This window comes from Pipra filicauda, unplaced genomic scaffold (assembly GCF_003945595.2).
Source record: "Pipra filicauda isolate LSUMZ 115617 unplaced genomic scaffold, ASM394559v2 scaffold281_size1565311_pilon, whole genome shotgun sequence".
In the NCBI taxonomy this organism is placed as follows: Eukaryota; Metazoa; Chordata; class Aves; order Passeriformes; family Pipridae; genus Pipra; species Pipra filicauda.
Window position 1 is genome coordinate 496,269 of NW_024104400.1, and position 20,794 is coordinate 517,062.

At 64.9% G+C, this 20,794-nt stretch overlaps 2 protein-coding genes across 4 annotated transcripts; one reads left to right on the forward strand and one right to left on the reverse strand.

Annotated features, from left to right (window-relative positions):
• Positions 1 to 477: 477 nt before the first annotated feature.
• On the reverse strand, positions 478 to 12,618 carry SHROOM4 (shroom family member 4). 3 transcript variants are annotated; one of them, XM_027718891.2, is made up of 10 exons: positions 12,447 to 12,618; positions 9,054 to 9,205; positions 7,782 to 7,913; positions 5,302 to 7,249; positions 5,021 to 5,082; positions 4,020 to 4,616; positions 3,337 to 3,759; positions 3,066 to 3,255; positions 2,223 to 2,495; positions 478 to 2,144 (listed from the first exon to the last, which is right to left on the reverse strand). In XM_027718891.2, exons 1-10 carry the CDS (start codon positions 12,570 to 12,572, stop codon positions 1,875 to 1,877), a joined length of 4,173 nt encoding a protein of 1,390 aa, XP_027574692.2. In that variant the 5' UTR covers positions 12,573 to 12,618; the 3' UTR covers positions 478 to 1,874. The 3 variants fall into 3 exon arrangements, with proteins under 3 accessions (XP_027574692.2, XP_027574697.2, XP_027574690.2); XM_027718896.2 differs by having other exon boundaries at positions 5,302 to 7,291; XM_027718889.2 differs by lacking the exon at positions 12,447 to 12,618 and having other exon boundaries at positions 9,054 to 9,575.
• A 3,145-nt stretch (positions 12,619 to 15,763) lies between these two features.
• BMP15 (bone morphogenetic protein 15) lies at positions 15,764 to 17,589 on the forward strand. The gene is made up of 2 exons (XM_027718865.2): positions 15,764 to 16,088; positions 16,576 to 17,589. Exons 1-2 carry the CDS (start codon positions 15,764 to 15,766, stop codon positions 17,349 to 17,351), a joined length of 1,101 nt encoding a protein of 366 aa, XP_027574666.2. The 3' UTR covers positions 17,352 to 17,589.
• Positions 17,590 to 20,794: the final 3,205 nt, after the last annotated feature.

The following is a 20,794-nucleotide window of genomic DNA, read 5'->3' on the forward strand; positions in this document are numbered from 1 at the left end:
GGGCAGGGGCTGCCCGGACCCCGCCGAGCCACCGGCGGGCAGGCTGAGACCCAGGGCAAGGCACCGGGCAGCACCGCCCCGCCGCCAGCCGGGGCACCCCGCAGCCCGCCCGGCGCTGCGACATCCCCCAGAGGACACGGCCACCGCCCCCTCCCCGAAAAGGTCAGGCTGCGATGCCGTGGCTGAGTGCCAGGGACACCGCGACATCCGCCACTCGAGTGCGGTGCCCCTTCCACGTGCTCCCGGGGAGTGGTCCAGGCACTGCCCCCTGCTCCAGCCCAGCCTGGAAGCACTGGGTGCAGAGGGCTCCCTGCCCACAGCTGCACTCCAGGTGCCCCCTGTGACCCTCTGTAACCCCATTCGGGTCCCAAGAGCTTGCCAAGGCTTGGCTCACCCCAGTTGGAGTAATTGTCCGCCCCCTTCCCCGGTGCCACTTGCCAGGACACAGGGATAAACCACACGAGACAGAGCTGGGACAGATGTGCAGCTCCTGCTGCTGCTTTAGTGTGAGGCACAACGGCACGCAGCAATGCACGGGCACCAGCAGCTCCCCCAGCAGAGGGCCCTGGGGAGGGCTGCTGATTCCCACCCCGAGAGCAGTATGGCACCCAGTAGGTGCAGTCTTTGGTCCTAGCAATGATCCTGGGGGCAGCTGAGATGGAGGGAATGTTGGCGACCCCACTCCTGCCAGGCACCATCCCAAGGTACAGCCTGGCAGCTGTGGGCTGTAGTGTTCAACAGGCTGAGGGGGTCCAACAGGGAGGGGCAGCCACACAAGGGGGCTGCTGCAGGGGCAGGAGGGCAGGAGGAGTGGGTGCTGCCTGCACCCTGGGCCTGGGCTGTCCAGCTATGGGGCCACCAAAGGGGCTGGAGCCCACCCTGCCCTCTCAAATCACTTTACCCCCTGCCCCAAGCTGCTGCTGGTTGCATGAAACCCCTGTGCAAAACCAGTAGCAAGGCACCTGCCCAGCCTATGGAGACAGATGAACAGTGGAGGGGCTGACATATAAGTGCTATTTGGGGCTGTTGCAGCAAAGAGGAGGGGACAAGTACCCCGGTTCGTCCTTAATGTGTTTTTTCCTCTATTAATCACTTCTGGTGTTGGGCCAGAAGCTGCAGGTGAGGGCTGGATGAGACCTGCTGGTTCCCATGCCCACAGCGTGGGTGATAGGGGGTAACCACAGGCCACAGTCTACTGGTCCCAGAACCCCATGCCCTGGCAGGGCACCATCCCGGGGGCACCCACTGCAGTGTTCCCCAGGAGAGGGGTACACAGCACCCACTGGCACCCACTGTGGCCCCCCGTGGTGCCTCAGCCAGCAGGGAGCGGGTTAAGAACCCGCTGGCCAGGGCCATTGTTTCAGATACAATGGAGAGGAAGAGGATGCCGGGGCTGAAATTCCTTCAGCTCCCACCGGACAGATGGACAGAGCTGGACAAATAGACAGGACAGAGGGCAAGCATGCTTTAACCCTTTCAGGCACTGCATGGATATGCCCCAAGGCAGCTGGGGGGGTGTTTAAGGCATGTGGTGCAGCACCGAATGCAGGACAGGTGCTGGTGTCCAGGATGAGGTGGAAGGACCCCCATCAGCACAGAAAGAGCTCTGAGGGTGATGGCAGCATCCATCCATTTGGTCCAGCTGAGCCACAGGATGCTGGGTGGCCACAGAGTCCATGACAGCTCTTTGGCACAACACCCCCTGTCTGCATCTGGACTGGCAGCCCCTCCCCTGCTTGGTAAACCAGAGAAATAAATAAAAGGCAGGGGCTGGACAGATGGACAGACATAGGGAGAGTCCATGAGGGGCTGGATCTGCTTTGGCAGCAAGCTGGGGCCACAGCCAGGGTCCCAGAGGGAGGCTGGGTAGGGGGTTAGCAGCCCTTGGAGGCCTGGCCAAGGCTCTCGCGCAGGCACCGGAGCTGCTCCTGGCCCAGCTTGATCTTCTCCTCCAGCTCCCGCTGCTCAGCAATGAGGGCTGATTTCATCTTGACGAAGTGCTGGTAGTCCTGGAGGTGCTCGGCGGGCAGGTACCGCGCCACCATGGCACCCACCGCCTCCTCCCGCCGCCCCACGTGCTCCTTCAGCTCCTTGGCATCCTCCAGCTGCGCCACCAGCAGCCGCCGCTTCTCCCGCAGGGCCAGCTGTGAGCGAGACGGGCGGCGTCGGCAGGGTGTCCCACACCCCAAGGCCTCGCAGGTGCCTCCCTGCCCCATGCCCACCTTGTCCTCGGCGGGGGCATGTGGCCCCAGGCTGCCCAGGGCAGCCTCCACCCGGGCCAGGCGCCCCGAGAGGGAGAGCAGGAGGTTGACCACCTTGTCCAGGTCACCCACGAAGAGGCGGTACTTGTCGAACTCCCCTGGGGTGCAGAGGGCTTGCAGGCGGGCAGACACGTCGTCGCCCAGCGCCCCGTTGGCGCTGATGTCCTCCTGCAGCCCCCGCTGTGCCTCCCGCAGCACCGCCAGCTTGCGGCTCAGGCTCTCGATCAGCTGCAGCTGCCAGAGCAAAAGGGTCAAGGGCGACTGGGGCCACCCCCCATGGGTCTGGGGGACGGGCACAGGGGTGTAGGGGCACTGTGCTGAGCCCCACAGAACACAGGAACCTGGCGGTATCCCTGGTTCCCATGAGCTACTGGCAATGCCCCCAGTCCCCACAAGCATCTGGCAATTTCTCAGACCCCATGAGCAGCCAAGGGATGCCCCTGGACCCTGTGGGCATCTGGGAATGTCCCAGTCCCTGCAAGCACTGAGCATCTAGAGATGTCCATGCTCCCCATGAGCATCTGGTGACACTCCCAGGCCCCGCAAGCACCTGACAACGGCCCTGGTCCTCGCATGCATCTGGCAATGTCCCAGCCCCTGTGAGCATGCAGCAATGTTCCTGGTCCCCATGAGCACCCAGCAATGTCCCTGGTCCCCATGAGCACCTAGTGATGCCCTCAGTTCCCATGAGCCATCAGTGATGCCCCAATCCCTGTGAAAATCCCGCCATGCCCCCAGTGCCCATGAGCACCTGGTGAGGGCAGTGGGGAACCCTGAGGGCGTTGGCCCGAGCAGTCCCTGTACCTTCTTTTCTACCAGCTCCTGGTCCACTTCCTCCTCCTCATCATCCTCTGAGCTCCCCTCTACTACCTCTGGCAGCGCAGTCACCTTGCTGAGCGGCTCAGCTTTGCCTGCTGCTGTAGTGTAGTGCACCGGGAAGGAGCTGGAGCTGGCAACACTCCCAGGGGGTGGCGAGATGGGCTCAAAGCCTTGCCTGGGGGGACAGAGGTCAGTGCTGGGGGTGGCAGGGTGCAGCCTGCCCTCCGCACAACATTCAGTGCCACACCAGCCCTACCTGTCCTGTTCCAGGGCCTCCAGGTGCCAGTCCTGCTGGAGACGCTCCCGCCAGGCCTGTCGCTCCCCCGCCACCAGCAGCTCACCGATCACCTCAGTGGTGGTACCAAAGGGGGCCAAAGGGGCATGGACATTGGCCAGGGAGTGGTCCCTGACTGCCATATTCCACAGCAGTTCCTCTGAGTCCACGCGGCGGGGCTGGGGCCGGCTGCCCTGGCAGCTCACCCCCTCCGCTGCCCCAGGACTGGGCTTGAGTGCCTCTGGCACAGCTGGGCTGGGGCCACCAGGCAGGGGTGGGGAGCACTCATCCACCCCACAGGGACCAGCACAGCCCCGCTCCGGGTTCCGGATGAGCCTTTGGGGCTGCTCCTCCATCTCCCAGGGCTTCTTTGCCTTTGGCCGCTTCTCCCCAGCCCCTGCCACCCTGTCAACACCCCCCAGGGGCACGTCAGCCTCCCTGCCCATCCCTGTCCTGGGGACAGGAATGGGCAGGAGGGCTGTGGCCACTCCAGGCAAAGAGGTCAGGGACACCCCCCACCCCAAACAAACCCCAGAGTGTGCCCCAAGGGGTGGATTAGGATGTTCCGATGCAGGATACAAGGGGCCACGTGACCGCAAAAGCCCACCTGTGTTAAGGTTGTACCTGCAGCCCCACTCCCACCCCCACACCATGGCAGCACTTGCCTGCAAATCTCGGCGTTGCCAACATCGGGCCCAGGAGTCCTGCGAAGTGATCCAGAGGGCTCGGGACGGGGCCAGGCGCCTGGTGGAGCAGGGGGGCGAGCAGCATGCCCCCAGGACCGGCCCCCCTGCTCCCCAGTGAGGCTCTGTGACCGCTCACGCACCACATCAGCAATGCTGCGGGGCGGCACCGGGGCAGCAAAGGCAGAGCCGTGCCCAGCACCATCCGGCGGGTGCTGGGATGCCCGGCGCTGCCGGTACTTCTCCCAGTTGGGGGGAGGTGGGCGGGGAGGTGGGGGGCCCTTCTTTTTGGGGATGCGGGGTTGGTCCAGCTTAGCACGGAAGAGGTCCTTCCGTTCGCGGCCCCGGGGACTGGCAGGTTCCAGGTTGAGGTGGCTCTCGGAGAAGGCTCTGCCCCGCAGCGGGCGGTGCAGCGGGTCCGGGGGGCTCTCAGGCGTGCGGGCCAGGCGGTCACTATCCCACGAGAGGTCGTGCGTGGATGTGGTCCGGTAGCAGGGTGGCCACTCCGGCTCGGCGCTCTCAAAGCAGGTGTGGAAGGGGCCAAGCCTTTGGAAGCCCATTTGGTAGTGGGAGAGCTCACTGGGGAGAGAAGGAGACACCCGTCCCCCCACACACTGTCACCTCCTGGCAGCTCATGCCCACCCCTGCCTCATTTTCCCCAGCTGGAGTCACCCAGCCCTGGTGGTGGGGGAAGCCCACGCTCTCCTGCTGGGCAGAACCCCCTGGAGATGCCCCCAGACCTCTGGGGACGGGCAAGGAGGGACCCTCCTTGCTGCGGATGCCTCCTCATGCCCCCTGTCCCTGTGTGCCCAAGGTGGCACATGCTCCTGTTTCACAGGCACCATGTTGAGATGGACAAGGCATTACAGGAAACGCTTTGTATATCCCCAACCAAAATCATGGCAGTCCCCACCTCTCCCTGGTGAAGGTCCCCACTGAGTGGCACACACATCCCAGCACTCCGGTACCTGGCATGGGCTCACCTGACAGACTGGCTGACTTTCCTGGTTATCGCAGGTGGCTCCCACTCATCCTGAGGAAATTCCTGTGTGGGGGAAGGAGAGGGAGTGTGAAAGAGGGGTCTACATCCCCCTTCCCATCAACCCCGTCCCATCCCATCCCCATTCAGGCGCAGAAGGCATGCAGTGGGTGTGCAGGACCAACATGGGCACAGTACTCCGCACCCCAACCCAAGGTCACACTCCAGGAGTGCAAGGGGTTGCCAGTGCTGCTCCCCAGCACAGTCCCGGGTGGAGTTACTCACCGGGGCGAAAGCTCTCCGGGGGGGCCACGCGTCGCTCTCCTCTCGCCCAGGACGGGGGGCCGGGCAGCAGCAGTCGGGGCAGCGCACCCAGGGCTGGGGGTGGCAGCGGCAGGGATGACCGCGAGGCAGCGGCGGTGGGCACGGGTCCCCTCCGCAGTAGCGGCAGGGCTCGGGGCGCAGGGGAACCCCATAGGGGTAGGAAAAGCCCCGCGCATAATCCAGCTCCCCCGGCCTCCCCAGCGGCTTGTAGCAGGGGGGCTGCTCCCGGCAGCACTCAGCGTAGGGGCCGGCAGAGCCAGGGCGGCTGGGGGACGAGGGGCTGTAAGGCTGGTCAACGGAGAGGCGGCGGACGTCCCGGTGCTCGGGGCCATGGGGCTGGAAGGCACCGGGATCGCCCACGGGGGGCTTGCTGTGCTGGGGCGGTGCCGGCCGGCTGCTCTCCTCAAAGAACCGGCGGCGGTCGGCAAAGGGCAGGAGGACGGCCTCGTCGCTGCCCTGTGGTGGGGAGCTGCGGGCCACCGGACCCTGGCTGTAGCCCTCCAGCTCACCGGGGGTGGGCGAGCGCTGCGGCTGCAGCTTGCGCTCCGGGGACCAGCGCCAGCGGCCCCTGGCTGTTGGCACCGCCCGCTCGGGGGATGGGGGCCCTTTGGGAGCTGGCAGCGGGTCAGGAGTGGGGATACCCCGGTCCCCCGAGCGGCCAGCGTTCCTGCCGTCCTCGCTCGGCGCAGGGCTGAGACGCTCAGCCAGGGTGGGGGGTCCCTCTGCTGGCACGCTGCTCTCAGGGGGCTCCTCCGTCTCCTCCACCGGCTCCTCGCCAGGCGGGGGGGCACCGGGACCCCGGCTCTTCTGCAGCTGGGCCTTGCGCCGCTGGATCTCGTTGCGCAGGCTGGTGGCGAAGCGGTCGCTGCGGCGGCGCATCTGAGCAGAGCGGTGGGGAGGACCCCCGGCCCGCCGGGCCCCTGCCCGGCTGTCCTCCTCCGCCGGCCCCTCAGTGCTGAGCGCCGGGCTGGCCCCCCGGCCGTCCTGCCCGCAGGCTCGCTGAGGCTCGGGGCAGCAGTGGCAGGGCGGCGGGCGGCAGCAAGGCTCTGGGCAGAGCGGGGGGTCCTGGGTAGCCCCTGTGGTTCCCCCCCGGCTGCCCTCAGGGTGCAGTGGGGACAAGGTCCAGCGGTGCCCATCGGGGGCTGGCGAGGCTCGCTCGCTGCTGGAGCCCACCTGGAGGGAGCGGAGCTGGGAGGCCAGCAGCTGCTCGGGAGCACTGTGCCGGTGTGGCACGTGGCCCTTGAGGGGGGACAGCAATGGGTTGTCACCTGCTGTCGTGGCATCCAGCACTCGGTGCATGCTGCCATCCAGATACAGCCGGTCATCAGACTCCATGCTCTCCCCCAGGAGCGGCTCAGCTGGGCACTGGTCCGGGTGGGAGCTCAACATGTAATACTGGTCAGCAGAGAGACGGTCCTTTGTGGGGTACAGTGCCAGCGTCCTCCCGCCCACCGCCTCCGCCTCCCCATCCCGCTGGCAGAGGAAGGTGTCGGAGATCCACCGGCCCTTGGCATGCAGCATGTCCGCTGACACTGACGCCCGGTGCCTGTCCCCTCTGCTGCCCGGGGCTGCCCGCAGGCTGTCCCTCCTGACAGGGGGCTGGGGAGGCACAGGCACCCGCCAGGCCTCGGGGTGCCGGCTGGCAGATGGCTCAGCCCCTGTGGTCAGGTAGCGCCCGTCAGGGGCCTTGTAGGGGCCTTGAAAACTGGAGTCAGTGGACACGGCCTCTTCAGGGCGGAGGGAGAGGGCGCAGTCGGAGGCGATGGAGCTGGCAGAGAAGGAGCTATAGGCCGAGTCCCGCTTGCTGTGGTACATGCCCTGGTCAACGGGTGAGGGGTCTCCTTCATAGTAGGCCTGGCCAGGGTGGTCCAGGCTCTCCATGCTCCCGATGGAGCTGCTCCGGTCGGTGCTGCAGTGCCGGGACAGCGGGTTCCACTGCAGGGACAGCTCACTGCTGCCCGGCCCCATGCCAGCATTAGGGGTGTCTGCCACCCCCTGCCCAGCTCCGCGGAGATCCCACCCCCCCACACATACACCCTCCCCAGGACAAGTGGGCACAGAGCAGTGCAGCCCCAACCTGCTCTTCACCACTGGGTTTGGGGGCAGCACCAAGATTGCCTCAGCACTGGCAGGGGGAGCAGGCACAGGGAACACAGGGTGTGCCTGACTTCAGCCACTCGGGACCTCCCAGCTCTGGCAGCAGGGGCAATGGGACTAAGCAGCTCCTGGCCAGCTCCGGCAGAGCCACCGCCCCTTCCTGCCGGGAGCTGGGAGTAAACAGGCAGGGGAAAGGGCAGCGCAGTGGAAGGATGAGGGGGGATGCCCGACAGTTGTGTGGGGCAGGCATGTGAGCATCTACCCCACACCCCCCACCCTGACCCAAGCGGGTGCCCCATGTGCCCCCCCCCTTGCGCAGTCTCATGAATGCCCCAGGGTCTCACCTGACATCACACCCTGAGGGCCATGAGAGGCTGAAGGCATCAGCAGGGCAGTGCATGGTGGGGGCGTCGGGGCGGCTTTCGGCGAGTTTGGCCACGTGCCAGGAATGGGGGCGGAGGACGGGCACACTCCTCCTGCCAAGAGCAACAGCGGGAAAGGACAAGAATGGGGAGGAAGCCAGGCCGAGGAACCGGGGCTGAAGTCACTTCCTACGGGGCTTCCTGTCCCCCCAGACCAGCGCCTGCCCAAGGGGGACGGTGGTGAGGAGGGTCCAGCCCTGCCAGCACCCGGCAGTGGGCAGGGGGATCCCACGGTTCACCCCACTGGCCAGAGTCCCCTGCCTGCAGCATCTCTGTTGCCAGCATCAACAGGGGACCGAGGACGTGGCCCCTGCGCAGCCCACAGGCAACACCCCGGGCAGGGCAAACGTCCCTGCCGGGACTGGACCAGCTCCGCCAAGGGACCCTGAGGCCACATCTGCGTCTCCACCACAAGCCTGACCCTCCCCCCTTGTTCCTTGGTCCCTCAGCATCCCCAGCAAGCACCGGCCACATCTTGTCTCCGGGGAGGAGGGGAGGTGTCCCGTGCTGGGCCCCATCCCAACCCCTGGCAGCCGTGGGGTTCTCCAGTCCCCACGCCACATGCAGGCAGCGGTGTCCAATGCCACCACACAGGCACGTGGTCAGAAGCCACCTCCTGAACCCCCCAAGTGCCGAGTGCTGCCCCAGCATCCACTGACTAGGCAAGGAAGGTGGCAAGGACAAGCTGCCGAGTCAGTGCAGGGACTTCCCTTCCCAGAGCCCCCAAACTCACCATGGACGATGCCGAGCCCCAGCACAGCCCCGTGGTACCCCTGCCCAGTGGTCAGTGCCGCTGGAGCCGGAGTCAGTCAGGATGCAGCCAGGGAATGGATGCAGATTGGGGGTGGGGGGGAAGACTGCAAGGCCCAGCCCTGCCTCTCCTTCCTTTCCCAGGCAGGCAGGCAGGAGGCAGGCAGGAAGGGAGAGGAGCGGCCACGCTTGAGGATACCGCCCAGCAAGGGGGTGGTGAGCCCGCCGCACTGCCCCGGCTCCTCTGGCTGGGGAACCCCCACCCACCCAGAGCGCTGGCAGCCACAGAAGGACTGACCCCCATCCCAGCAAGGGGCACCTCCAGGTTGGAGGCAAGGGCACCTCCAGGTTGGAGGCAAGGGCACCTCCAGGCTCCTGTCAGCCCCCTGGGCAGGCGAAGCCCCGCTGGCCCTCCCTGCGTCCCTCCCCCGGAGTGCTGCCAACCTGCGAACGATCATCTTCAGGGTGCGGTAGGAGCCCTTGATGAGGATCAGGGCCTCCTGGCGGGACCCGTACAGAGGCGTCCCGCTGATGTTCACCAGCTCGTCACCCGGCTGCAGCCGGCGGGACAGTGCAGCCTTGCCCCCATCCTCCACCTGGGCAACAGAGAGGGGCGTCAGGGGGGGCACGGCCCCCAGAACATCCCAGGGGACGTGCCGCTGCCACGGGGTGCCGGGGGAGAAAGAGGCTTCGGAAAAGGGCAGTTGCCTGAACCCCAGGCACCACAGAAGGATCTGAGCGCGCCGGGCTCCCCCCCTTCTCTGGTCACATGAATTTCTGAGCAAGGAAAGGACATCGAGGAGGGGGGAGAAAGAAAAATGTCCCATCCCAGCAGATTCCCCCGCGGGTGCAGGCAGCACAAGGGCCCTTTGTCCGGCGTGGATGCCAGCCCCCTGCCGCTGCTTCCAGCCCCCTGTCGGGCCCGCCTGGGCACCCATGGTTATTTCAATGCCCAAAGCATGCCATCATGCCCTATGTGCCCATGGGAGACAACTAGCAGGGGAAGCACTGAGCCCTGGAACATGCCTACCCATCCCTGACACCCATGGCCAAAATGAGCCTGGCACCCCGTACTGCTGCAGCTTGGAGGACACAAGGCTACGGTGCTGCCAGCATGTGGGACCCCAGCCCACCCCCTCTGCCCCAGGAGGTAGGTGCAGTGTGGGCAGTCCCAGGATGAGCAGTGCCCAGCAGGTGCAGCCAGAGTGCCCATTGCCAGCAGGACCTGGGGTGCCCCATGCCCCCTTGCCTGGTGTGGATGTGGCCAGCCACTACAGCCACCCACAGAACAGAGCTAATCTGGCCCCATGCTGGGGTTCCTGTACTCATGGGCTTCTTACCCTGCCCAGCTGCTCCCAGGCTCAGCCAAGGAACGAGCTCTGCTCACAGTGTCTGCAGCACCAGCCTGGGTAGCAGTCACGCCCCAGTGACAGGAGCACCCATGACTTCCTAGCAGGCCAGTCACTGTGAACATGCCTTTAGGCACCCCTTTCCAGCCCTGGTGCCAGCCAGGTCTCAGGGGCCACCCTGCTGCCCCTGGACAAGATGGCACCTTGGGAAGCAGGCAGCAGCAGCAAGGCCTCCTGCCCATTCCAGCAGTGCCCCATGGCCCTGCCTGGTACAGCTATGCCCAGCACCCCACAGCCCTCCCCTTTTTTCAGGGACCTGGGCACTGCAATGCCATGGCCAGGCTAGGCACAGCCCAATGTGTCTGCCTGTGCAGGCATGCTGCCCTCCCACCCAGATACCAGCCACAGTGCTGCCTTCCTGGCAGGGGACTCTGGCTGCCTGCGAGGGCTCCCAATCCCACCATGCAGTCAGTGAAGCACCTGAGTTTACCCTCTGCCATGCTGCTGCCTGGCACTGGGCACTGGCAGAGCAGGCAGGACAGACTGCACCTTCACCCCAGTCCTCTGCCCAGCCATGTGCCCACCCAGCCCTGCCTGCCATGGCCACAGGGCTGAGTCAGACACGAAGGCTGTCCCCCCTACTGCAGGACACCACCAGGGCTGCACCCACGTCTGGGCCATCACATGCACCAGGACGGACATGGCTCAGCCCTGGCATCACTCCCCAGGAGCTAAATCTGGCACAAACAGCCCCTTGTTCTGCCTTCACCACCAGTGAGCTCAGCACTGCCAGCCAAACCTGGAATGGGACAGCCTGGACACTTCCCGAACACCACCCCTGGTGTTCACTCTGGCCCCTAATGGTGGGCACCAGATGGCTCACAGCTATATCTGCCTGCCCCAGGAGAAACTTGTCTTAGGAATCACAGCCAGAGCAATGCCAGAGCTGTGCACACCCTGCCCCACACCAACCTCCCTTCTTGTCCCCGACGTGCTCAAGGGGACCCTGTGCCAGAGAGCTCTCGCAGCCCCATAGAGGGCCTGGAGCCCATGGGAGCCCCGCCGTGGGACTCTGCCACAGGAAGGGATCCCGCCCGGAGTGGGAGTTTGGAATGGCCAAACTGTGTCACCGAGTGCGGGGACGCCCTTCCCCTTTCCGGCGCGGGGCCCGGGCCCCCCGCGCAGCAGGCGGGGGCCGCCCCCTCCCCGCACACACCTCGGCCGGCCACAGCGGCGGAGCAGTGGCCCCGGGGGACCCTCCCCTGAATGCACAGAGCGTTGGAACAAGCCCCCTTTGTCTGCCGAGCACACGCGGCGGCGGCGCGGCCGAAGGAGCGCGGGGGCCGGCACCCCGCGGCCCGCAAGGACCACCCCCCCTTCTCAGCAGCGGTGGGGAACATCCCCTGGCCCTCCCATCCCCTCCTCCGGCAGCTAGCGAACCCGCGGGGACCCACCGCCCCGAGGAGCCCGGCAGCCGGTCGGGGCGCGGGCAGCTGCCCCCTCCGCCCCCGGCTCTCGCCCGCCGGCGGTGCCACCCCAGGGCGCAGGGCTGGGACCGGAGCCACTTTTCCAGCTCCCCCAGCCAGACCGCGCTGCCCGCGTCCCGCCGAGGGCGTGGGGCGGCCCGGGGGCGCAACCAGCCCGGCTCGGGGCAGGGAGCAGCCCCGGGGCCGCCAGCCCGGCCCGCCGCACCCCGGCCCGGCAGGATGGTGGCACCGGGCGGGCGGGCGGCCAAACCGCCCGGCGACAGGGGCCCGTCCGGGCACCGCGGAGAGGCGGCTGCTGGGGCTTCCCCGGCCGCTGCCCGCCTCCCTGGCGGTCTCGCCGCAGGGCGATGCGGCCGGCGGGGGCCGGGAATCGGTGACCCCCTGTGCGGCGAGACACCGCGGCCGTGGGGGTCACCCTCACCCCGCACTCCCAGCTGCAGTCGGGCCCCGCACCCCGGCGTTCGCCCCGTCCTGGGCAAGGTCCTGCCCCTGCGTTCCAGGGGTGCCCGGGGCGCGACGGGACGGACTTCGGTCCCCCACACCGTGGCCCTCAACGTCCCCGTAGAGCCCGGTCCCGGGGGCGCCCGGGGGCGCAGCACCGACGGGTGGGTACACGAAGGGGGGCTGACCTCCCCCGGCTACGCCCCGCGGGACGGCACCGGCGAGGACGGGGGGGGTGCCGCGGGGGCCGCCCCCGACGCCAGCCCAACGGATGTGCCAGAGGAATTTCTTCCTGCCGCCGGGCCCGGGCTGTCCCTCCGCCCCCCTCGCTCCCGCTCTCCCCCCGCGGCTCTGAGCGGCGGGTCGCGGGGCTCGTGGGTGCGGAGTGGCCGCCCCCGTCCCGGCGCGCCGGGACACGCGACCCCGCGCCCGGGGCTTCCCGCACCTCCCGACGCCGCCGCGCCCCGGGTGTCCCCCCTCCCGCGCCCCGCCACGGGCGGGAGGCCCGTGTCGGGGGGGATGCCGCGGAGCCCACGCGGGACGGCGCCGGCGGTGCCTACCTTGGAGACGATGAGGGGCTCGCCGTGCTCCAGCCCGCCGCGCAGCGTGAAGCCCCAGGGCGCGCCCCCCTGCAGCTGCACATGCACGTACTGGGGGGCGCCGGGCCGGCCCTCGGCCCGCTCCATGGCGGCTACAAACTACAGCCCCATCCCGGCCCGGCCCGGCCCCGCGCCGCGGAGGAAATGACACCCCCGCCCGCCCGGGCTGAGCGGCGCGGGGCGAGTGCGGGGCGGGGCCGACCCGCACCGGGGCTGCTCCGCCGCCGCCAATAAGGCGCGGGGGGACGGCGGCGGCCGGCCCTGCTCGGCACGGCATTGCCATGACATGGCTTGGCTTGGTATTGCCATGGCACGGCTTGGTGTTGCCATGGTACGGCTCAGCATAGCGCGGCACAGCTCGGCATGGCACGGCTTGGCTTAGCACAGCTCATGGCATGGCTCAGCATGTGCCATGGCAGTGGCACAGCGCAGCACCTTGCTACTAAGCTCAGCTTGGCTTGGCACGCCACCCTTTAGCCCAGGGACCTGCAGTGAGCTGCTTGGCTCAGCTTGGCATGGCCCAGCCAGTGTAGTTCAACTCTGTCCAGCTCAGCCCAGCATGGCATGACATGGAGTGCTGGCACAGTTCAGTGCAGAACAATACAGCACAGCTCAGCTCAGTGTGGGATGAAAGGGGAGTCAGCATGGCTTAGCCCACCATGGCTCAGTGCAGCTCAGCTGGGTTGGCACATTCTGGCTTGGCTCAGCTCAGCTCAGCATGGCACAACACAGGGATGAAACGGTTCAGTTTGGTACAGCACAGCATGACCAGGGGCCTCACCTGGTTTAGCTCCATTTGGCCTGACCCAGTTTTGCTCGGTTTAGTTTAGCTTGGGCTGACGTGGACAAGCAGGGCTGGCACAATTCGGCTTGGCACAGCATGGCCTGGCACAGTTCAGCTCAGAACAACCCAGTTTGGCCCAGAACAGTATGGTGCCGCCAGGGACTCACAGCATTAGGGCCAGCTTGGCACAGCTTAGCCTGGCACGGTGGCACAGTGTGTCTGGCAGTTCGGCAGCACTCGTGGGTGCAAGGGGGTGGCAGTAAGTGATGCAACCCCCCCAGCTACCCGCCCTGCAGTCACGCTGGCACCCCAAGCTCTCCTGCCTGCGGGCCAGCACATGCTGCTGGCTCCTGTCTGGCCTGCCCATGCTGGCCCACGCCCTGTCCCTGTCCTGCCGGGCACCTCAGGGCACGTGTGGCAGTGTGGCCCTGCTTCACCTTTGTCTTTTCCCTGCCAGGCCCAGGAGGGGCAGCTGTGCCAGCCTTTGGGGAAACTGAGACTGGGAAGGAGGCGGCAGTGGCAGCTGAGGGCGGTGGGAGTGGATCGGCACTGGTTCCCGGGGGAACCCGGGAGTCCTGCCCCTCCCCTTCCCGCCCGGGGCCACGGCTCTTACTCATCTCTTTCCCAGACAGCACAGCCGGCCTGGAAAGCTCTGCCCTGCCAGCAACGCCTGCGGCCCCCGGTTGCCTGCCACGGCCTGGGAGGGTGGGCTTGCAGTGCCAGGCTGACGGGCCACCACAGGCTGGCTCAGCCCCAGTGCAGGGACAGTCCCTCGAACTTTTCTTGGCACCCCTCATCCACCAGTGCCTGCCTTAAACTCTGTCTGCACCCTGCCCTGCCTGGCTGCAGGCAGCCCGGTGCATGTGCCCTGTTCCTGTGCCAGGGTGTCCCAGGGCACAGAGTGGGGTTGTACCTGGGCTGTTTGGTGCTGGAGCCCACCCAGCAGTGATCCATGGCCCCTCTCATATGGCCACCCACATGACATCAGTCATGTCCACCCCTGACGTGACTCTCCTGCTCTCCCCCGTGGCCTTGCCACCCCCCTTACCATGCCCCTCTCTCATGGCTGGCTGATGCCATGCCTGGACTTTTCCCAGCCTCCCCTGGCTCGTCTGCCCCTTGTGCCCTTTCCCAAATGAGTAACCAGGGCTGCCTGGCCAGGCGTGAGGGCTCTGTGCCCTGGCTCATCACGTGGCCCCACAGCCCATTAAGCACCACACACATCTCCCACCACACCCCCACCACAGCCCTCAGCACCGTGCTCAACTGGCACCGTGAAGGGTGGGCAGCATCTGGGGCAAGGCAGGCACCAGCACACCCCCCAGCTCCCCCCATGTCCCTGTGCCTGCACCCAAACAGGGTGGTTCCCAAACAGTGTGACCATCCCCTGAACCCAGCTGGAGAGCAGCAGTGTCCCACGGGACTGGGCACAACGCCAGTTGCCCTATGGGGGCATGGGCTGCAGCTGCCCATACCCCACTCTGTAGTGTGCCCACGGGGCCTGTCCCAGGCAAGCACCATGTAACCACAGTCCCCAGGATGGACAGTACCTCAAATGGCCCATGCCAGCAAGATGGTGGGCATCATGCTCACAGTCCCTCAGCCTTGGGCAGGTGCTGGCAGCAAGACCTTGAAGCTGGTCGAGGAAGCCAAAGCTGCGGGCATAGTGATGGTGATGGCATGGTGATGCCTGCAATGAAGTACCGCTGGCTGACCCAGCCATACTCAGAGCTGCTGGGCTCAAGGTCGCTCTGCCCACCTGTGTGCCTTAGTGTACATCTCCCAGCTGGGGAGAGTGAGGCACTGGGCAGCCTGGCTGTCCCGCAGGGCTGTTGGGGAGCAGACCCCCAGGCTCTGTGCCTGCTTGGGGCAGTGTAGACCAGCTTGCAGCAATGGGCACAAAGGTGCCAAGCTGCTGATGGAGAGTCAGCACAGGGTGGGGGAGCTGGAGAGGCTCTTACCTCAGCAGAGCACTCTGCCAGACTCCAGCCCCCCTCCCCTGAGACCCGGGTTGCTCCTGCCTCTTTAAACCCTGATTGGGGCCATGCCTTTAAAATGGGCCCTGGGCAGGTGGACCTCCTACCCTGCAGGAGGAGGCTGGCCAGGAGCAGGTGGGCTGAGTGAGCTGGTCTTCCCACCTACCCCACTTCACTTTCCCTCCACCCCACTTCCCTACCCCAGCACTTTTACAGCCCCTGTAGCCAGGCTCTGTCCCCCTGCCTTTGCCCCTGGTCTAGGTTTTAGTCTAGAATTTGCACCCCCTTTGCATATAGAGTTGCCCCCCACCTTTCTGCTCCTGTGCCAAGCTGAAGCAGCTGGCATGGTTGTCCTGGCTTGATAGCAGCTGGCAGCACCCTTGGATCCTTTTGCTGGTGCCCACAACCAGCTCTGCCTCTCCACTGGGGAGAAGCATGACTGCAGGTTCTTCCTAATTCTACTGCTGACCAGCCCCACCTTGCCCCACTCACCCCCCTCAAACGCACACTCACCTATCATGGCATTGCTCTTCTCCACCAGCCTCCTCCTCCTCCTCCTCCTTCTTGTTGTGCCCCTGTCCCAGGCTGCAAACAAGTCCCCACTGCCCCCCAGCCCCCTACCAGCCGTCCCCACCCTGCCCCTCCTGCAGGCCCTGCAAATGCAGGCACCTGGCAGCCCAGGCTGGCGAGTGGGGCCAGCCAGTGGGCAGCCCCTGCGCTACATGCTGAACCTGTACCGCCGTGCCGCCGACCGCGAGGGCCGACCCCGCCGCGGCCGCAGCCTGGGCACCAACACCGTTCGCCTGGTCCAGGCCAGTTCCCATGGGGATCAGCCCTGGGCAGGTAAGGAGCAGGTGGGCACCAAGGATGTCATGGAGGCCTAGCAAAGCCAGCAGTGTGGGCTTGAGCCCTGAGGGGGTCTCTTTCCTGTTTCCTTCCCCCTCTCTGTAGTGTCCTGGCTGGCTGGCTGGGGTTGCCCTTGCCCAGGGGGTTCCCCTTGGCAGGTGTCCCAGGCTCCTCCTGTCCCAGGGGTGAGATGGGCAAAAATATTGCTGGGCTCGTGTGCCCCTTTCCCCTTCCCATCCTGTCTGATGCTGTGCCAGGGTAGTGGTGTTGGTGCAGAGGATGGGAGTGTTCCAGACTCTCTTTGCCCTTCACGCCACCAGCAAGCCATGGCTCATGGCTGCTGTTTGCTGTGGCTTCTGCCTTGTGCTGGGGCAGCTGGCTGCCATGGGCTCCACTGTGCTGCGTGGGGCTGGGAGAAAGGGGTGCTGCTGCATGGTGACAGCTGCGCTGTGCGAAGGGGGCACTGACCGCTGCTTTCCTGCAGGTCGCTGGTATGTGCAGCCCCTCACCTACCGCCTGGAGGGCCAGCCCGAGGCCGAGCACCTCCTCAGAGCCACTGTGGTCTACCTGCCCAGTCTGTCACTGGCCCATGGTCGCCTTCTCTGCGCTCTGGAGCTGGTGGCAGCCGGCGAGGCACCTGGGGTGCTGCTCAGCCCTGCTGCCCGTCCCCGCCATGGCTGGGCTGAAGTTGACGTCACCCCTTACCTGGTCCTGGGGAACAGCAGCATGAGGAGCCTGGCACTGCGGCATGTCTGTGTGCATGCTGGCCGAGCAGGAGGCCACGATGCCCCAGTGTCCCCCAGTCACCCTTTCCTCCTGCTCTACCTTAACGACACCCAGGCAGGGTTGGCATCTCTGGCAGCAGAGCCCCACCGGCACCGGCGTGACACAGGGACGTTGGCTCATGACCTGCCCAACTACCTGCGGGAGCAGGGAGAGGAGAAGAGTGACTGTTCCCTGCGCCCCTTCTCTGTCAGCTTTGCACAGCTGGGCTGGGACCACTGGATCATCGCTCCCCACCGCTACAACCCGCGCTACTGCAAGGGCGCCTGTCCCCACCTACTCCGCTACGACTACCACGCGCCCAACCACGCTGTGGTGCAGAGCTTTGTTCATCAGCTGGTGGATGCCAATGTGCCCCGGCCCTCCTGTGTGCCCTACCGCTACAGCCCCATCAGTGTCCTCATGATCGAGCGCAACGGAGGCATCCTCTACAAGGAGTATGAGAACATGATCGCAGAGTCCTGCACCTGCCGGTAATTCCCACTGCCCCGGCACAGCACCCCTGGGCTCTGCCTGTTCCTGTGCATCTGGACTTTAAGGTTTATCTTGCTCTGCCTGGGGCTCACTCTGCTCGTCTCCCCTCCCTGCGCAGCGCTGCTCTGTGGGGAGGTTTTACAATGACAGTTTTATGTAAATTGTGGGTTTTTAAAGGCAGGAGCCTGTGCTGGGGTGGTTGCCCCGTGGCATCTGTCCTTCCTGCAGCCCCCATGGCTGCTGCCTGGTTTTGGTGGGCAGGGGGGCTTGGCCTGATATTCCCAGAGATGAGCTGTGTCCCTGAACTGGAATACGAAGCTCACAGGAGGTGGCTGGGAGTCTCCTGGTGGAGCCAGGGCAGGGAGGGCGAGCAGTCCATGTGCCTCTGTGCTTGGCACCACATTGGTGCTGTCGGGATCTGATGTGATCCTGCCTGTGGAATTCCTTCCCAGCTCACGTGCACCCCATCTTGTCTGGTCTCAGCTGCAGTGGCATCTCACTGGGCTGGGAATTTGGGCTGGAGAGGGGGAGGAAGCCTTTCTCCTCCCCTGCAGTTCTGTTCTGGGGAGGGCTGTGAAACTGGAGGAACTTGAGCTGCCTTTTCTGCTCCCAGTGCTAGGGGCCAGGTAGCTGCCTGTGCTAGGCTCTGCCTTCCTGCTTCCTCCAACACACTTGTCCTTCAGCTCCTTGGCTTGCCCTCTAGCAGGGCTCAGGTCTTGCCCTATCCTAGGGGTCAGACTCCCATCGTGGTGTCCCTCTGCCTTCTCGCACTCCTGCTGTCCCACAGGCCTTGGGCTCTGTTGGGCTTCTGGCATGTCCCTGTTCCCAGAAGAGTCTGTCCTGCTCTCAGCACCTCCACTGCCTGACTTTCCTCTATTTATTGCTTGACTGTGAATAAATAAATTGATGGATTTTGCTAAAGACCATCTTGGCTTGTTCTTGCATTGTCCCTTGGGTGCAGCGGGTGCCTCCTGGGACAGACTGCCCTTGTGCTTGCACTACAGGGGGTGGGTGCAGGGGTAAATCCCAGCTGGTTCAAGCTGGAGCTGTGAGAAGTGGCTCCCCTGGAGCACAGACCCATCCCAGGGCAGAAGGGACCAGATGTGGCTGCAGGCAGCTGTCTCCATGGGGCTGGGAACAAGAGATGCCCACATCCCCCTGTATGGGGCAAGTCCTGGGGGACTTGGATGGGGTGGGGGGGGATACAATAAGCTGCATCTCCCTGGGCTGTCTGTTGCTGTGGCTAAAGCATTTGTATGCCAGGGCTATTTTGGGAAGGTGTCTGCAGGCAAACCTGCCTGTTGCTGGGTGTGATTCCCTGTGTTTGCAGTTTCCCTTCTTTGAGCAGCAAGGCATAGGTGGCAGCTGTCATCCTTGTCACCAGAGCTTGGTGGCACTGCCACCTACCAGCTGGGTGCTGTCTCTGCATCCTCAGCTCGTGGCTCTTGCCAGGGTCTCTTGTTACTTGGCATCCAGCCCCATCTGTTATTGCTGGCCCAAGCTCCATGGGGATGTTTCAGCAGGTTTTTTTTCCTGTGGGTGTTTGCTGTCGGGCAGGGTGCTATCAGTTCAAACCCCTCCCCTTCCCGTCAGCCTTGAAGTTTCTCTCCCATCCTGGCAGAGCAAGAAGCCACAGAGATCCACACTCCTTTCCTGCCCCTGTCCCCAGTTAGCTACATATTGGTCATGGGTGGGGAATATCTTCTGCTTTTTTGGAAGCTCACAGACCTGACCCCAGGGGGATAGATTTCCCCTTGTCAATCATTAAGTGTGTGGTGTTGAATCATTCAGGCAAAGTGAGGATGAAAGGCATGGAGCTGGGCATGATCCCAACCCTGGACACCCTTGGATACCAGTGCCCAGTGCTGCCCCTGCCTGGGACCCATACCCTTGCCTGCTGCCAGGCTCCCTTGGGTGCATGGAGATGGATGAGCACTGGAGTTTGTCTGTCCCAGCCCTGTGCCCTCAGATGCACTGTGCCAATGGGATCTTGTGCCTGTTGGGCTGGGCCCTTTCTCCAGGTACCCCCGGGTGCCCAGAGGCTGCTCCAGCAGTGGGATCTCCTCTGTGCTGGTGGTGGGGCAGGTGCTGTCACAGGGATGGAGGAGCAGCAGTTCAGGAAAGAGCCACTACCCCCAGCTGACCCTGGCGCTGTGCCCACGACAGTGCCAGGGCTGTCAGGGCAGAGGCAGGTGGAGGGTGCAGGGACCCTGGCCTGCTATCCTCGTGCACCTTTCAGGGGGAATCTTCCTGCGGATCCCACAGCCATGTGAGCCCCTTGGACACAGCCTGGCATCCCATCAATGCCAGACCTGTGGGAAGCATCAGGAGTCCTGGCTTTGGGGACACACCCAACCCACCCTCAGGCAGGGGTCTTGCCTGTGGAGCTGCTGCCTGCACAGGGGGCTGCAGTGGCCCCTTGCTCTCCTCCAGGCTAGCCAATATATCCCTGTCCCCTTCTTCCCTGATCTTCCCTGATCCCCTACCCCAAACCCCACACTGGGACTTTGCTCTGTTTCCACAGGGTACCCATTCACTATTCCTCCTGCTGCCCCTCCCAAGTGGGCACGATCACCTCACACCCATCATCCTCTGGGCTGACATTGGACAGAGAGGGGACCTGCCCCATGTGCTCTTGCAGGGCTGGGGCAAATCTGGGCCAGGCACGGCAAGAGGGCACCAGGATGGAGCTCCCCCAGCTGTGGAGAGCAGCTGCCCCCCAGGAACCCTACTGGGGTCTGTAGCCGGAGGTAAACAGTGATGCCCAGGCTCCAGACGCCCTGCAGGTACGCCGCAGAGCTGCTGGCAGCCCCCAGCTGGGGTGGGGGGTAACAAGGGACCGTGTCTCCATCCGTGTGTCCATATGGTCCTGCACCAGTGCGTGTGTCCGTCTGGGTGTCTGTGCAGTTCCACACCGGTCCATGTGTCCACTCCACACTGGCACACATGTGCGTGAATCCACGTGTCCATGTGTCTGTCCAGGTATCCATGTGTTTGTGTATCCGCGTGTCTGTGTGTCCATATATTTGCGTGTCTGTGTATCCATGTGTCTGCATATCTGTGTGTCCATCCGTGTATCTGCATATCTGTGTGTCTGCATGTCTGTCCATGTATTTATGTGTCCATCCATCTGTCCGTGTATCCGCATATCCATCTGCCCGGGTGTCTGTGCATCTGTGTGTCTGTCCATGTATCTATGTGTCTATGTATCTGCATGTCCCCATGTCCGTGTGTCCCCATATCTGCATGTCCATGTATCTGCGTCCTCATGTCCATCTCTGTATCTGCATGTCCACGTGTCCGTGTATCCTAGTGTCTGTGTCCATGCATCCGTGTGACTGGGCATCCATGTGTCCGCCTGTCTGTCCGTGTACCTGCACGTCTATGTGTCTGCGTATCCTTGTGTGTCCGTGTGTGTCTATGTGCCTGTGTGTCCGCATGTCCAT